Raw genomic sequence first — 17,551 nt, 5'->3', positions numbered from 1 at the left:
CTTGTGGCCTTCGATTTGTGTCTTCGCTCCACCGATAAACATTGGGGGGCAACTCTACCTCAGCCTAGGCCTTAGTTGAGGCCATATGTACGTATTAGCCTATTCATGAGGCTTTATTATTGTATTCAGATTTTAAGTTCATATTCATATGTGATTATCCTTGACAGATTGTGTTAAGAATATGCATGAAGGCCTTTACAAGAGGCTTTATTTTTTAGATCAACAATTTCTTAGATTTTTCTTTTGCAATTTTTGCTCAAAGAAAATTTCTTAAATTTCATTCATAAAGTGGCTTTGCGGCCAAAGGCATACAAAAACAGATCAATACACTTGCAATTATAAGGCCAAAGGTGGCTTTGAAGATCGCGAGAAACATGAAGTTTAAAAAATGGCTGGATCTGGTTGTGGTAAGAAGGATCTGGGCACTACCGCCGGCACTCTTTCTCTCTTCACCCAGACCCTCCTCCGATCTAAGTCGCCACTGCTGTCATCGATATCGGAGGAAGAGGGAAGGAAATAATCCATCATACCCCTTCCTTGGGCCTTTCCTCCGGGCTGGAGTTGGTATCCAGAGCGAGCGCGACCCGCAACCACATCTACCTCCTGAGGGAAAACAGAAACCTTGTGGCCGGACCCCGGAGGTAGACCGCGGAGGAAGAACAGTAGGCCTCAAAGTGGCCTTCTGCCTCTCCACCTCTTGCTCCTCGCGGACAATCGGAGGAGACGGACTCCTCAAAATGTGGTTCTGCCGCATTAGGAGCGTGACGTGCTCTTCGGTTTAACTGAGACTAGCTGGTTTGTCCAGAATCCCAGAAACCAAAGACACGCCACCGGACCTGAGATTAGGCCATGAGGCCTACCCAGGTCTTGAGATTAAGCCATGAAGCCTATAAATTTGTGGCTAAGGGTGAGATCATGGGAGGAAGATTTTAGAAACTGAAGAAAGAGCAACAAGGCTTGCGAGGTTATCTCTGGAAAAGACATGATTGCTTGGTTGCCTATTCTCTCTGAGTGCAGGTATTTATAGTACCGGTCGTAGTAATCCCAACCGCGCGATAGGCAGTTGAAGTACTTTCAGTGCCATCAATGAGAGAATCAATGGAGTTAAATGCTAGAATCTCATAAATGAAAGGAATTGAAAACGCGTGGGAAGCGGGGCAGTCTTCAAGGAGATAACCGCCCAAATTGGGGTTATCTTTTCAACAGTTTCGATGTCAGTAACTACCGGAGTTTAAATAATATTTGGGCCAAGCAAAGTGGGCTAAATATTAAATATTAATTATAATGTTGTTCATACAAAGCAAAATGGGCCTGACATAAGAGGCCTAAAGTTTTCGGCCCGCATGGGTCAAGCGAAGTAGGTGTTCATCCAAACGAAACCTAGCGTCGGCAGCAGCTCGCTCCGCTTGTCGGGCTGCTTCGCGAGCTTGAGCTAAGTTTTGTGACATTGCTTCGAAGGCCGCTAGGGGTTGCTCTAGCAGAGGCTCTTCTTGCTCAAGCTGGGCCGTCACTGCGGTCAATTGGGCTTGAAGTTCTTAGATCTGGGTCCGAAGGTGATTCCGCGTGATCCGCAAGTCTCTAACGAGGATAGCTCTATCGCCCAAGAAGTCGCAAGATGTCTCTGTCTGGTGTGCAAGGCCTCGATAGTGAGCCTGAGCTTGCCTGGCTTGCGCGGTTGCGGTCGTTCTTTCATTAATCCGCTCAGGGAGATTTTGTAACAGCTCATATATTTCGGTGAACTCGGCCTCAGTGCTAGTTCGCTCGCTGCGAAGGACCATCAAGTATTCCTGAGCTCTGGCGGATGCGCCCGGCAGTAAGATGTCAGGACCCAGAAGTCGCTGTAGCCCATCCCTCGCTTCGTCTATAACTCCTGGATGAGCCACTTCGAGTACACGAACGAGCCTTTCCAACCTGGAAGGGAGCTCAGGCGGTGGGGCATCAGCATCAGCAGTAGCCGCAGCGGGGGCTTCCTGAGGCTCTATGATGGGGACCGCTTCCGGCTCTGGTTCCGCGTTTACCCCTGCTGTAATACCCCGAAAAATCCAAATTAAATTCCATGGATTTTTATGATTGATTTCGCGGTATTAGGAGCGAGTACGAAGCTTGGAGAAGATGTGGAAGTAGTTCGAACGATTTTATTTTCGAAATCGAACGTTATTTAGGGGGGGTCTCAAAAAGTGACTTTTTATGCGTACCGAATTTGGGAAAATTTCCTTCATGAAAGTTGTAGAGCTCGTCGATACGATCGCGTGCATATGTGGAAAGAAAAAATCGGAGCTCGTATGATTTAGTTACGATTATTTGAAAATTGGGATTCTTTTTAGTTAAGAATCTTTTCTTTTTCTTCTTTTTCTTTCTTTCTTTCTTCTTTCTTCTTTCTTTTTCCTTCCTATCCTTTTTCTATTCTTTCTGTTGATGTTGGGTGATGTTGCTGTTTGGTGTGCCGGTCAAAAAGCAAAGGCCAACAAAGGTTTTCTTTTTCTTAAAGAAAATAGGAATCATGGTGCACTTCCTCTTGTCGTCCACTTCCAACTCATTTTCTATTTCCACTCCCACTCTCTCTTCCGTCTTTGTCTTCTTCAGTTCAGTCATCACCCTCATCTCTTTTTCTTCTTCTTCCAAAGCTGCTGCAATTGTAATTGCAATTCCACGATGTCACCACCACTCACCTCTGCAACTCAAACCACCAGAAGATCATTATCAATCATCATGGCCGCCACCAACGAGCAGGGAAAGCTGGTCGTCAACACTCCAAAGCCTCGTCGCTAACCCGACCACTGGAGAACTTCGTATATACCTTCACCGGCAAACCCCGAAAAACCCAGTTTCTCTCTCTCTCCCCGCGTCCGAAACCGGCCGAAAACAGAGCAAGGGATCGCCGGCTTTGTTCTTCCTGCTCTGTCCACTGTTTGACGCCAAATCACCTCCCTTGCCTTCGCCTCGACGCCTCCTCTCCACCGGACTCGATCGTTTCCACCGGGAAAGCCTCAAACTCCGGCAAACTGGAGTTGCTAACTTTGAAGCAAAAACGGTCAACGCCGGTTTTCTCCTAGCTCCGGCTACCAAAACTTCCGATCCTTGGCTCCATGAACTCCCCTCAACCTTCTGATCATCATACTAGGAGGATTGCACCTAGAGTGACCGGTTTCACGTTCGTCGGAGCTCAGTAAGTTTTCGATCCGAAACGAAAATCTTTAGATCGGTATATCTCGAGTTGTAGTGCATCGTTTTGATTGATTCTTTTTCCAGTGGGTTCACCTTGATGTTATTAATAACTCTTTAGAAGGAATAAAGGCCTGAAATTGAAGTTTTTACGTCGAAAATCGAGCTCGCCGGTTTCTGCATTTCTTCGCCGGTTTCTGGAAATTTTCCGGCCACATTCATACTGTTCAAGGTAATTTTCGACCCCTTCCGGTCATTTTCAGACTTCGTGCTAGTTATGAAAGTTGTTGAGCTTGATGAGAGGAAGAGGAGCAGCCAGGCCCCGACACCATTGGCGGTGGTCGGCGGCGGCTCTGCCCTTTTTCCAGCGACCTTTTCCGGCCACCTCCGGGGGTCAAAAATGTGATTTCTTTATAGTTTTAGATTCTACGTTTCGATACGATCGTTTGCATATATAATTCATAATTGTTGGATATCGTATGATTTAGTTATGAATTTTTACGGTTTAGGTCGATTTCGATAATCCAATTAATGTTTTTCGAAGATCGGACCGTCCGATGGACTTGTAGTTTTGATATGTTGATCGTATGACTGTCCCAGTGACTTTGTGAGGTCACGGGCGAAGATCCGACCGTTGGATCTTCGTATAATTGTGAAATAGTGATTCGGAAGGTGATTCGTGAGAATCCGACCGTCGGATTTTCATGAAATTTTGGGGAGATGTTTATAAGGACGATTCAGGAGGATCCGACCGTTGGATCTTCGTGATAATTTTGGAGGATGATCCTAAGGGCGATCCGTGAGGATCCGACCGTTGGATCGTCTTTATTTTAGAATCCGACCGTTGGATCGTCTTTATTTTAGAATCTGACCGTTGGATCGTCGTTTAAGTTTATTTTGTATTTCGTTTACTAAGAAAAGACCATACTTGATTAGGTACTTGACGGTTTGAGTTGACGAGCGTTCGGAATATTGATATATTCGACTTTTTAGAAGACGCAGCTGGATTAGAGGTGAGTAAACCTCACGCGGTTCATATTACGAACCGAGTAAATTTAATTACTTTATTTTGTCGTAATTGTGTGAAAATATTTATGGAATAAATATTTGTTTTAAATCAGATGGACTTGATCAACTACGGTCCATAGGTAAGTAAAATGATTTTACTATACAAATGAATTTCACGGATTTTATACTTGAACTATAGTTGGTATTAGTGGTCATTCCTGCGTGGATGATTACGTATATATATATTTACGTGAAATATATATGTTGACTTGGCGTGTGATTGGTATGATGAAATGATTGAGAATTGATTGGATATTATCCAAGCTATTAATCTCCCATTTAATTGTTGAATAATGAAATGTTGATCATGCGAAGTGAAAGCTATTTTATATGCCCAATTGTGAATATGTGGAAATTATTTTAAGAAGTAAAGATTTGCCTTGAAATAATATGTCTCTTTATATGGGTGTACATATACATTTATACACATTTATACAATCTAAAACTTATAAAGATTGTATGTTGAGAAATTGGTTATGTCTGAAAAATATAATTATGAAGCCGAGTGATTACAACAACCCCGTGCTTAAGTGAATTACTGGTAAATGTGTTTTGGTGTTATGAGAAGTTAGCCTTGGGCCCTAGTCCCTACAGATAGTGCACTATTATACTCTTAGGAAGGTTGCTTACTTTGAGTATACATACTTTGGTAGTGTCCTTGGTATGCTGATGGCTGTCCCATGCTTTGGTATAGTACGTTGGACCCTAGCATGTGGATTTATGATTTGTTACCAGTCAACCTGGTTGTCCCGTGTTTTGGGTATAGTACGTTGGACCCTAACACGTGGATTTATGATTTGTTACCAGTTAATCTGAAAATTCACTAAAAAGAGAAGTGTTATGTGAAATTGATCAAATATCTATCTGTGATATATTTGAAATATGCGGAGGTGTTATGTGATTTTGATCAAATATCTATCTGTGATATATTTGAAATATGTGAAGGTGTTATGTGATTTTGATCAAATATCTATCCATGATATATTTTGAATATGTGAAGGTGTTATGTGAAATTGATCAAATATCTATCCATGATATATTTTGAATATGTGAAGGTGTTATGTGAAATTGATCAAATATCTATCCATGATATATTTTGAATATGTGAAGGTGTTAGTGAAAAGAAAATCAAGCATGTGATACTTTTAATGTCATTTCACATATTAATGATGCAATATTTGTTGAATGAGTTTTAAAAGAGAGTATCAAAAATACCTACTTTTATGTTACTGTGATTTTTGGAGATTACCTTGTGAATGTGTTGATTGTTTATTTGAATTATAAGATTTGTAATTAAATAAATCAACAGTTCTTTCTTGTTTACTCATACGGGCTGTCATGGCTTACCGGGTTTGGTGTTGTTGCATTCCCGGTACACTATTCAAATTGTGTAGCGGGTAATCTCACAGGTCAGGAGAATCAGGGCAGTGATCGTGCGGTTTAGAGTAGTAGTATTAGATTTGCAACATTTGTTTTTGTGAGGAGAATTATACTCATTTGGGTTTTACAATTTGATTTGGTGAGAGTGTGCTGTAATAAGTAGCTTGAGGATTTTGTTTATGTAATATCAAGAGGTGTAACTAGTGGTTGTTTCTGAGAGAAAAATTCAGAACGTTATTTGTATTGTTATTAGTCATGTTCCGGATTTGAATCCTTATTTCAAAATTCGGGGTGTGACACCTGCTCCCACTTCAAGAGCGTGGGGGGCAAGCTCTTGAACCATCATATCCTCATCAGCTGGTTCAGCAGGGTCAGCGACAGGTACCTCCACAATAACAGCGGCTTCTTCAGCAGTACCAGGACTCTGCAGTTAAGAGGAATTATCAGGATACATAGATAAATGAAGGACTAAGGCATTTGCTTTAGAACGAGAGTACCTCTGCAAGCAGAGGCTCGTGCAGGACTGCTATCGGTGCAAGTTCTTGAACTGCCTCATTGGGAATGGGATCAAGCGCTACCTGCGATAAGGGTTGTGCAGCAATCGGCTCCTCAGATGGTGCGTCTGAAGGAGCTATCCCTTCTTCCAGCTCGGGTGAACTGTCGTCTATGACCTGCACCGGAATTGAAACCAATTGCACATCGCTCGCGGTGCTGGCAGGGGGTTGGAGATTACTGGAATTTGTGGGCGCTTGAGCCTGCGGGGCAGATGTTCCTTCACTAACAGCAGATGATCCTTCCCCAGCATGTCCGGAAGACCGGCGACGAACCTGCGAGTGAAACGATTATAGGAATTGGGCTAAAAGATAGACAATTTTTAGCGCGATTTTCCTATCTCTTACCAGTCGATCAGCGAGTGGTTCATCTTCTTCCCACGGGTCAGTGCGAGGGTCCGAGCGGCTGCGCTTGCGGGCCAAAGTAGCGGCAACCTGCCAGGATCATAGAGTTAAACTTAACTCTGACAGTAGAGAGTGCATAATCCTGAGAATAGAGGGTTCTTATGGTTTGCGAATTGTCATCATCAGAGGAAGAGTCTTCAACTTCAGGCTCCGCGATCACCGCTTTCTGCTTTTCGGACTGGCCAGCAGCCGGGGAGGCACTGATTGCGCGACTGCTAGAGTTGGCGCACTCCCCTGACACAGCGAAGGGTGAGTGAAAAGGAAGTAATGTAGAAAGATATAGAAGATGGAACTAAGGTACTTACCTCCGGGGGGGGGGGGTTCGCGGATTACGATTCTAGCTTGGGCTTGGCGAGGGGCTCGCGCCGGCTGTGTTGTTGGAAGAGGCTAGGATTGTGGGGCATCCTCTGAGAAGCGAGCGAGCAGTTCAACATCAGCAGGATAGGGGCTCTTCAATTCTCCAAAGATGGCTGCAAAGAGTTCGTCGTCCTGCTGAGCCCAGCAATTGACAGAGATCTCCTCCCACCAATCTTCGTATCCTTCTTCAGTCCCGTCCACGGCGTCAATAATTCGAGCCCAGTCAGGGAGGTCGACCAGCGCGAGCATACTTTGACCCGGCACAGGCCCGATAGGGGGCCCGAATCTACGCCAAGAAGTGTTGTGGTTCCAGGCGTCGTATAGAGGAAATGGCACCAATTGAACAATGCCGAATTGGCGGGCAAAATGGTTAGGAGCGTAAAGCTCGTAGCTGAGTTCCTCAGCAGCGATCCTGATGTCTGAACAGGAGATCGCGCGGCGAAAAGCCAAGCGCGCGCGATCAGTATAGCGAGGATCGCCAGGAAGAAAGCCATATTCAAGTAGAGGTGGGAATCTTCTATCCATTATTATGTCGCAGTACGGCATCTCATCCAGGAGGTACAGATAGGAAAAACATTCGGAATAGGGAGGGGATGAGTACCTTTCCTTGCGGCTGAACCACTGACCCAAAAGCTAGTCGGCCGGCGGAAGCAATGGAATGTCATCGCGGCGGAAGAATGGAAAGTAGGTTTGGATCCAGAAGTCCAAAATCCAAAAGGGGCCAGAAATGCTAGTCTCGAACGGATGCATTGTGGATTTGTGGCTTGATATAACATGCGGTAGAGGGCCCCTAGTACCGGTTTCCCTAGCCCGACGTTGCGGCCGTTGTAGAGGGTCGTTGTTAGAAGAGTCCAGGTACCAGTGGGCTTGCAAGAAGAGGTGCAGAAAATGAACTTGCACAGCCAATACTCCAGGAAAACAATTCCGCCGGTTGCGGTGTGCTCCCGGCTGTAATACGCCAACCATCTCGGGTAAGAGCCACTGTGGGTGCTGCGACCGTGTTGGGCCATGGTCGAAGTGAAATTGACATAATCGAATTGACCATGCAGATGGGGCTCGCCATCGATGGGCAAGCCAGTGATGGCAAGAATGTCCAACAAGGTGATACTCATTTGACCAAATCTAAAGTCAAAGGTGTTGGTGGCGTTATTCCAGAAACAAAGAAAAGCAGCGAGCGGCGAGCGGTTGCCGTCGCGAGGAAGGTGGAAACATAGATCGATGGTGTGTGTGATACCTGCTGCGTTCCAGCGGGCTAGATCTCTCGCCCGTGTTTCGCGATACCAGGAGAGTTCTGCGGGGCTGATGGAGGACGGCCAATGCCCTATTTTGGCTCGATAATTCTGGACACCCCAGCTACTAAAATCTCTAGGAGTCCTTCGGAGGACCGGAATGGGTTGGCGGACTGGTAGGCCGTAGAGAGCGATGGCATCAGCCGGAATAGTATCTTGTGGCGCTGGCCCCAGTCCGATTTGGTGGTCGGAGAATCGAAGGAGCAGGGGTCAATGAATGGATGTTTGGAGGAGAATGCGGGCACCGAAGTTGGTTCCCCAAGTATGGGCAACCTTTTCGTTTAACTCTTCCTCTTGATCGATGGCTATTTTCTTCGGGGGAGCCATTTCTGGGTTTCTTCGAAGGAGATATCGAAAGAATGGGTTTTTCTGGGTTTAAGAGGCTGGAAGGGTTTCTGATGTGACAGGGCTTGCGGCCGTGGGTTTAAATAAGGAATTTTGTGAGGGAAACAATACGACAGAAAAGCGTTTTGCAAACGAAAAGACGCGACCTTCATTAGTGGCATCGTTTCAGGCGACTGGCGCGTCGTTTTAAGTCCCCTTCAATCAGTTACATCTTCATGGGCCTGATTTCAGGGCTTGGGGGCAATGTTTGAGCCCAAAAGTATTTTTGGTAGGATCCTTTGGTGGGTTTGAGCCAGCGGGCCGGTACCTGCGGCCCAAGAATAAGCCTACTCGGTTTTGGGGTATAGCTTAGCTCATTCTGTAACCCATAAGGAAAACGAAACCTTATTGGGATCGAGTAGCAGAGATTGAATAGGAAACTTCAATTAATGATCCTTCTAAGGCAAGGAGCAGTCGAAACCCTAGGTGTATAAATACAGGGTTAAGCGGCAAAGTTAAAGAACCTCTCTCGAATCAATCAATCCCAGCGATTACAAAGCCTCCCCGGAGCAAACCTTCAACCTCGTTGAAACCCGGTGACCGCGCGCCAGTCCTAGTCTCTCCAAGAGCCGACTGTCAGCCTCACCAGATCAACCCGACGACCGTGCTTCCAGTCCGAGTCTCCTCGCGAGCCGACTGTCAGTGCTACCGCCACCGATACAACCAGCGAAGCAAGGGTAACGCCCTCGCAACCCTGCGAAGCTAAAGATACGCTTTAGCAAAACCCCGTGCTTTCTCAGAACTTCCCAGTGATTGCTCTGCTCAACCTACAACGTTGAGTATCGATTTGGTGACCGAAGAGATCACACCCAAAGTCCTTATCCGTAAGGCAAAAGTCCTTTTCCGAAAGGCAAGAGAAGAACCCTGTGACGAGGTTGGTGCTCTCCTCATCCACAGCGCTTGAAGAAGAAGTCAGGTCAAGGGACTACCCCGACGACTGCACCCCACGGTGCTGGCACGCCTGCGCAATCACACGCTCAAAAGAGACAGTTTGCACACCAACTGGTTTTGGAGCCAAACAGGTTGGATAAAATTGTTATGAAAAAGAGTTAGACGTGCACCTCATGTGCTCCTGAGTGGACTTCCAGTATTTTTGATGATGATATGCTCATGTTATTTATCTATTGGCCAAAGAGGAAAGCAAGATTAGGAAATACTCGATCCCTTCGTGGTTGTGTCTGGTTTAGTTTTGTTTGGTGTGTGTGTGTGTGAGGCGGAGCTCATGGCAGCCGTTAACAGTGTGAAAACTCAATATGCTGTTGCACATTGCTTTGTGGATTAATAAATCTGGGAACTTAATTAATTAATCCACAAAAGTAATGTGCAATAACCTTGATGAAAATTTCGTCAATGAAAATTTCTGTCAATAAAATGGAGAATATGTTTGTTGACGAATATGTAATTGCTTAAAAATTGTTCCCAATAAAATGGTTATAGCTCTTGACAGAAAAAATAAATAAATCATATGTGAAAGTTGTCTTTAATAAAATGATAATCCGACGCTTAGTTCATCTAAGATAGTTGTTATCAGTAATATCGAGAATAGTTTTTACCCTTTTTACCGACGTAAATTTCATTGGCGAAACTTGTTTCCAATAAAATTGAGAATAACTTTTGCCAAACGATTTTTCAAAGTGGTAGTTGTTCTCAATAAAATTGGATGCATTTTTTGCCCTACCAATTTTTTATATGATAAATAAGGCTTCTTTCCACTACACGGCAATGACATCACACTATAGATCATAGGATTCCTAGTACATTTTTACTTTGCTTGTGACATACCCAATTCGCAGAGAGACACACTGAGCAAGAAAGAGCATTATTTCTTATGAGCAATGCATGTGAGTGAGTGTGCCATCTCATCACTTTATGCATTTCTTTTAAAAATATATATGATATTCAAAGATATAATTACTTGTTAATGACATAGACTGCCTCTGTATATAGATTAAGATATAATTAATCTAACCTCTCTTTCTCCCTCTGTATATAGACTGCCTCACCTGACCTCTTGGCTATGTTTGGTAGGGCTGAGCTTTTCAGAAAAGCTGGCTTCTGCTTATTTATGAGAATAAGTGGATGAAAAGCAAAGTTGCTGAGTGTTTGGTAAACTGGCTTTTTATAAGAGCTGTCAGTGGCAAAGTGTTTGGTAAAGCAAACTGGCTTGTGCTTTTTGTTTGTGGAATGACCAAATTGGACATGAGAGATTATTTTGCCTTAATTGTATACAAAACAATGTTGTTCAAATGCTCTTGTTATTATTTTTAATCTTTATTATGCCCTTATTAATTTTTGTTAACTTTCAATTTTTATAAATCATGGTGACTATATGATTAATATTGGACAATTTTAAAAATAACCTATACAAATATATTAGTAACACTAATAACAATTGGTTTCTGGTTCGCATCAAGTAACCACAAAAAATATCATAACATATTCAAATATTCATGTTATTACGCGCCTACGTATTCTTCAGCTATTATAGCAAATTTCTGAAGTTGTGGGATTTTAGAAAATCATTTAGAGGAAAAGAAATTACTATGGTGCAATCCTAGCCATCCATAATTCCACAGATTCATCACAATCGTCAGATATTAAGTAGAAGAGGCCTATATAACTGCTGGACCACGTTAGAACGATCTAGGAGACGCGAGAGAGAACCAGAGTTCTCTGACCCGAACTGCAACCCGCGACCCGATCACGTGACCCGACCGAAAATCGCTCCTCCGGCCACCTCTCCTCGGCGGACCACCGGAAATAGCCTCGTATCGCCGTCGCCTACGTCCCTGCGGTCTCAGATAGTACATGCATCAACGGTGAACGGAGAATCGACGACTGGAAGCTCCGAGACTTCTTCGGCGATTTCCGCGAGTTCCGGCGACTCCGGCCACCTTCTGGGCTACATTTGGTATGAAATCTCATCTCCTCGTCATACTCTGCAAGCCTGTACAATTAGATTTTGAATTTGATCGAGTTTTGACAATTTTGTTTCTGGGTTCCTCTCGGCTTCGATGCCGTCACCGACGCCGGCGACTTCCTCGGCCTTTTTGGGCTTCGTTTCTTGCTCAGCTGCACCTACAGGCCAACAACCAAGAAGCTGGTTGAGTTGCTGGCGTGAAGATCATCCGTTCGTCACCATTCCAGTCTCGGCAGTGAGTTCTTGGAACTGAGTTTGGGTCAATTGGGGTCGATTTTTGGTTTAAACGGCGTCTGTGATCAGAGGGAGATCGAGAGACTGATGCAGCATCTAGATATCAATCGAGCGACTTCCTCACCAGGATGCGTTCTGTAGTAAAGAAAGGATGAAGAAAAGCGGGCTTCCCGATCTGAAATTGGGGGAGGATGTGGGTTCAGGTCATGATGTGATGGTGTTTGGCTCGATTGCTCTGTGCTTGGGGTTTTCGTCATGAGAGGCTAAGGCGGCGTCTGTGATGAGAGCCCGACGGTGTCAGAGGGAGAGTGGAGATGGGATAGAGATGAAAATGTTGTGCGGCCTCTGATCTAATCTCGAAGGCTTGATGGCAATCCGTAATTGCCTCTCCCAAGGGAGGATAGAATCTGTCATTTTGAAACATTCATTTAGCTACAGTACGTACCGCTACAGTAGCTGCTGGCTTCTGGCTTCTGAAAGCTGGGGTTAGGCAGCTTCTCCTTTTCGCAAGAAGCTGCAGTGGCTTTTCGAATAAGCTGAGCATAAGTCAGCTAACCAAACGCATAGTCCTCTTGTGCTTATAAGCAGGGGAGCTAACAAGCCCCCCTAAACATAGCCCTTATACCACAACTCCCTGCATCTGGATCATCTAGCCTACCATATTATATGAAGAATTTCAAAGAGAGTAATCTTTCTATGTTTATTCAATAAAATTAATGAAAGTACAAGAGAGGGGCTGACTATGTAGAGAGAGGAAAGGTGAGGGAGAAGCTAACGCAACTTGCCGCCACCTACTCCCACAAGCTAAGCTGATCCAATTCTTAGGCAGCCACATCTAATCCCTTAAATCAAGGGAAAGACAACGTGAGAAAGGACATTGTAGCCACATCCCTACATAGCTAGAAGGAGGAGGCAGATACAACCATTAATGAGAAGATAACATAATTCAACATTATATCCATGGAAATTTCCTTATATTCCTCATGCATTGTTACCCCAAAAACAACAACCGTATATCTTACCCAATTAACCTACTCCGACCACGCCAAATACTGATTCTAATCATTCTATACCACCCTTGATTCAAGTGCTACTTCTTTCTCCTCTATGTTCTCCTGAACATATTCTGGTTCTCTCCTTGCTTCTTCTTCCTCTTTTCTTTTATTCATCAGGAACCAATTAAATGGTTTATGGGGATCTTGATTCCCGCTCCCTGTTACTCTATTACATGATTTACAATTTTACATCATGGAGTTGAACAGTATTGGCAGTTTCAGATGTAACTTTGACAAAAAAAAATTGGTGATTGGAGTCCATCGCTTGCTAGACGTGTAGGGGCCGTGAACGTGAGACGCCGAAAACAAGGGGTTAACAAAAGCGAAGCCATGAAACACAAACTCTCCGCAATAGCATCAAACGTCCCATACTCGTCGCCGGTGCAATCTCGGTGCAATCACTTCCAGCCATCCATACTCGTAGCCGGTGCACAATCGGCGTTTCTATCCGATTTTTTTTTTAAATTTGTTTTCTTTGTAGCATCAAATCCTATAAAAATAAAAAATAAGAATAAATAAAAATTTACCCTCTCTCTCCCAAGACCTTACTCGAGGAAGGTGAAGTTATTTGTTTATCGCTTCTCTCGTATAACTAATGAGTGGATTTCTGATAATCATCATCAAATATGATGTTATTTGTTTATTAGCCAAAGAGAAGTGGAAGGAAGATTGTTTGTTAAATCAAAGATGCATATATTTCGTAAACAAATTTAGCGAACAAACTGTTGACTAGATACTCCAATTTCAAGGTCCTGCTAGTTCCTCTTCTGCATCAAAGACTCCATGATTTCCATGACCACCTTCTCTGATTTTCCATCAATCCCACTAGCTTTCCTAGCCTTTTCCCCAACATTTCTAGAAAATTCCCTCACCTTCAGATTTTCCATTAGCTCCACAATCTTATTTCCTATCTCTTCACCACTTACCAACCCTTCAAGTCCCCAACCCCATTTGCTCTCCCATATCCCTAACCCTGCCTTCTCCACAATCTCAGCGTTCACGCTTTGATCGCCGTGTTGCGGCCACGCCAGAACCGGTATCCCTTCTTGGGCTGCTTCCATAACCGAGTTCCACCCGCAGTGGTTCACAAACCCTCCAATGGCTGGATGTTCCAGAATGTTCTGTTGGCTTACCCAAGCTTTTAATACAATTCCCTTGTTCTTTGTTCTTTCCAGAAATGACTCTCCGACCATATCTTTCACCTCTTGTATATCATCTTTATCAACTTTACTGGTCTTGAGTACCCACAAAAACCTATATCCACTTGTCTCCAACCCCTTTGAGAGCTCTCTAATCTGTGAATTTGACATAGCTGTTCTGCTTCCAAAACTCACATAAACTACAGACTGTTTTGGTTGGTTGTCTAACCATGAAAGATAGTACTTGTCTTGGTCGTTCTTGAGCTCAAAAGCTTGTAACGGCCCAATTGGGAGGATTGGTGGGAGATTAATGTTGGTTAAAGCTCTGCCATCATTGATAGCAGCTAGAGTGTCTGACTCAAAATCATGGAAGGTGTTCATTAGGATCCCTTTCGCGCTAGAAAGAGCTCGAGAGCTTTGAAGTATTAGTGATGTGAAAATATGATTTTGATTCCTAAGTGGGGGAGGAATGCTTGTCATTGGCAAAGGGGTGAGGCCTTGTATGTTGACTTGAGTGAGAGAACTAATATCTGAAGTGTTTGATAAGAGAGTCGGCAGGTAAGCCATGAGACTGAAGAACTTACATGAAGTGGGGGAGAAGATGTAGTTGGGAATGTTGAGTTGGGCAGCGATTGTTCCCATACTTGATGCTACTACGAAGTCAGAGAAGATCGCCGAGAGAGGCGGCGATGAGGAAGCGAGTGAGGGGTAGAGGAGATGGAGAGAGCGGTTGGTGGATTGCCATTGGAGAAAGAAAGGGTCGTCCATGGTGGTGGTGGTGGGATTGGAGGGAATGAGTTGGAACTCAAGATGGTTGACTTTTGGATGTTGAGAAAGGAACAAGGAAATGTGGGTCGACTCTGCTGCAGACACAGCAGGGGAGGCTGTGATCAAGGTGACCAGACAGTTTTGGGAGGAGGAGAGCGTGGAAGCGAGGCGGAGGAAGGGGGTCAGATGGCCCATTCCGGCGCATGGGAATAGAGCTATGTGAGGAAGAAGAGGAAGTGATTGAGAATCTGTCAAGTCTGACATGGTGAGTAGACTTTGTAAGCTAAAGAAGAGCAGATGTGTTTGTACTTTGTAAGCTACAGCAGTATTTATGAGCAATTATAGTATGTAGGGTTTGGTGCTTCCTTAGACGCACGCTTTCACCAAACGTTCTCTAATCTCAAGCAAACGAGGGTGGAAATGAAGGATTAGGAGCTAATGCTAGAGTATTATACATTATTTGGTAGGGACGACTTGAAGTAATCTGTATGCTTTGCCCAAAAGCAAAAGAAAACAGTTGGCATTAAAATCATTAACTAGAAAAGATGAGAAATGATTGGTTTTCCTTGGAAATTATTCTATGTAGCAACAGTACAAATGACCCAACATTTATAAGATGATCTCAACTATTGATATTTATAATTAATATTTTCATTAATAACCTAAAAGTATATTTAATATAATCTAACCATCCATTTATGTCGGTGCACTGAATCCTCCCCCGGTTTTCCTCTGATATAATTTAAGCAATGGTTGAAATCATGTACACTCTGCTTCCCGAGGGATTGACTTAGCATCTAATTCTTATATAATGTTTAAGTTAGATTGTAATTTGAATTTATGTCTTTTTAATCACGATAATATATTTTTTTTCTTAAACCAATTTTGGTTTGTCATCTTTAGACATGTCTAAGCACAAGAATTACAATTACATTTTCTTTTATATACTGAAAAAGAAATAAAATTACAATATTTAATATGCATATATCAAAATTGCAATCTCAAGTTCTTTATTTATACATCCAAAGAAAAAAAAAACTTTTTAATTTAATTTATGATTTGTCTGAAATTTATAGTGCAATTGATGTATTGATACTCATGTTATATGATATTTTATTCTGGCTTGTTATAATATTAAATACAAAATGTTTATTGAGAAAATAAAATTATCGAATAAATATAATTTATGCTCAACACTATAGAAACTGGCCTTGTAACTTAAAAAAAAAAAAAAAACATTATGGGAACAAGTATGGGAACGATCGCTGATTATTGAGTAGTTGGGAATGTTGAGTTGGGCAGCAATTGTTCCCATACTTGATGCTACTACGAAATCCAAGATCATGATTTAGACTTAAAATTATGTGACTATAGCACATCATTTTTAGCCAAAATTGCATGTTTTGACTTGTCACCAAAATTTTCATACTCTTAAATTGATAACTGACGAATCTCAAAAGATCACGCTGCAAATTTTTTTTAAGAAAATTCAAAATTTAAAAACAATAATTCATTAAAACCAAATTCTTTCGATGGGCTCCAAACGTAACTGAAGGCGCAGCCCAAATAACAATTGCCCCGATATCCGACCCGGAAGCGACGTCGTATTAATCAATCGTCCACCTCTATCGAAATGAAAACCCCCCTTTTGCCTCCACAACTCACCATACTCCACTCTCTAGCTTCACGCCAAAATTCTCCAATGGCGACCTGCAAAACCCTAGTCCACACTTCTCTCTCTTCAATCGGCTCCACTCTCCGACCCCAATTCATTCCTCTCCTCAATCTCCGCTTCTCCCCTCTCCTTTGCCCCAACAAAGGTACTCTCTCTCTCTCTACAATTTCTGCACCCAAATTCACAGCCATCTGATTCAATTTTGTGCCTTTAATCAATTTAGGGCTCAGAGTTTCCAATGTCACTTCTCGGCCGTACGCTTCAATTGCAGCAGCAGAAGCCGCGGACTTCACAGACGAAGCTGCTCCGTCGCCAAACGAAACCCTAAATCCATCCGAGTCACAAGACACCATGGAGCACCTCCTCAAGCACCGAGACGACGTCGTGAAGTTTATGAAAATGGAACGCCGCCCTTTACGGCCCCCACTCGGAGGCGATAGGTGGTTCCCGTACCTCGACAGATTCAACTGCGGCGGTGCTTACCTCAGCAGCGGTGAGATACTGGAAGCGGTTGATCCGTACATTATGGATGTGAGGTGTTGTCAATTTTAATTTAGTACTCGCAAGTGCACGATTCAATTGTAGGATAGATGTGCAAGCACGAGGTCATTCCCTCAAGGACTGATTGAAACAATTTTGCAATGACAGGTGTGCTTTACTTAAGTGAAACAAACTGATTTTTATGATGATTGAGTTGTAAACAGAAAATTAAAGAAAGAAAAACTGAAATTAAAAACAAGAATGAGCAATGAGATTTCTTTAAGTTTAAGAACAGATTATGAAGATGCTAAAGCATTGAATCCACCACCTAATACTTCTATCCTATTCTCTAGTTGATAACAATTGAATTCCCTAGATATCATGCTAAAGATTTCCGTACATAAGCTTTATTGATCCCAGACATATGCCAAAGTTCTTCTAACCTATGAATTCCAACTTATTGATCTTGTATAGAACTCAAGTAGCCAAACTATAATTTACTCCACTTAATGATCAGGTTCAAGCAAACATGTTCAACTCCATTAAGCACAAAAGAACTAGGAAATCATGCAAACAAGAATATCGACTATGATCAAGCACTTGTATTCTCAATTCACAACTCTTTAATCACAAGATTAAATTATCTTTTGGCACCCTAGAAAACATCTACTCATTGATCAAGCA

At 43.1% G+C, this 17,551-nt stretch overlaps 2 protein-coding genes and 1 long non-coding RNA gene across 3 annotated transcripts in view; 2 read left to right on the top strand and 1 right to left on the bottom strand.

The window, feature by feature from the left end:
* Window positions 1-4,113: 4,113 nt before the first annotated feature.
* Window positions 4,114-5,815, top strand: LOC121051523. The gene is made up of 2 exons (XR_005805967.1): window positions 4,114-4,175; window positions 5,625-5,815. It is a non-coding gene; the product is annotated as an uncharacterized LOC121051523 (long non-coding RNA).
* A 7,627-nt stretch (window positions 5,816-13,442) lies between these two features.
* On the bottom strand, window positions 13,443-15,022 carry LOC112185174 (UDP-glycosyltransferase 708C1). Its single transcript, XM_024323383.2, has one exon. It carries the CDS (start codon window positions 14,974-14,976, stop codon window positions 13,561-13,563), a length of 1,416 nt encoding a protein of 471 aa, XP_024179151.1. The 5' UTR covers window positions 14,977-15,022; the 3' UTR covers window positions 13,443-13,560.
* Window positions 15,023-16,372: 1,350 nt separating this feature from the next.
* The window catches only part of LOC112190842 (tRNA (guanosine(18)-2'-O)-methyltransferase), a 31,455-nt gene continuing 30,276 nt past the window's right edge, over window positions 16,373-17,551 (top strand). Inside the window, exons 1-2 of the mRNA XM_024330343.2 lie at window positions 16,373-16,532; window positions 16,611-16,923. Of these exons, the coding sequence (XP_024186111.1) occupies window positions 16,415-16,532; window positions 16,611-16,923 (431 nt within the window). The 5' untranslated portion in view covers window positions 16,373-16,414. The remainder of the gene's footprint in view (window positions 16,533-16,610; window positions 16,924-17,551) is intronic.

This window comes from Rosa chinensis, chromosome 2 (genome assembly GCF_002994745.2).
Source record: "Rosa chinensis cultivar Old Blush chromosome 2, RchiOBHm-V2, whole genome shotgun sequence".
NCBI lineage: Eukaryota > Viridiplantae > Streptophyta > Magnoliopsida > Rosales > Rosaceae > Rosa > Rosa chinensis.
Note: the sequence above shows the minus strand (reverse complement) of the source record. Positions and strands in the feature narration are given on the sequence as shown.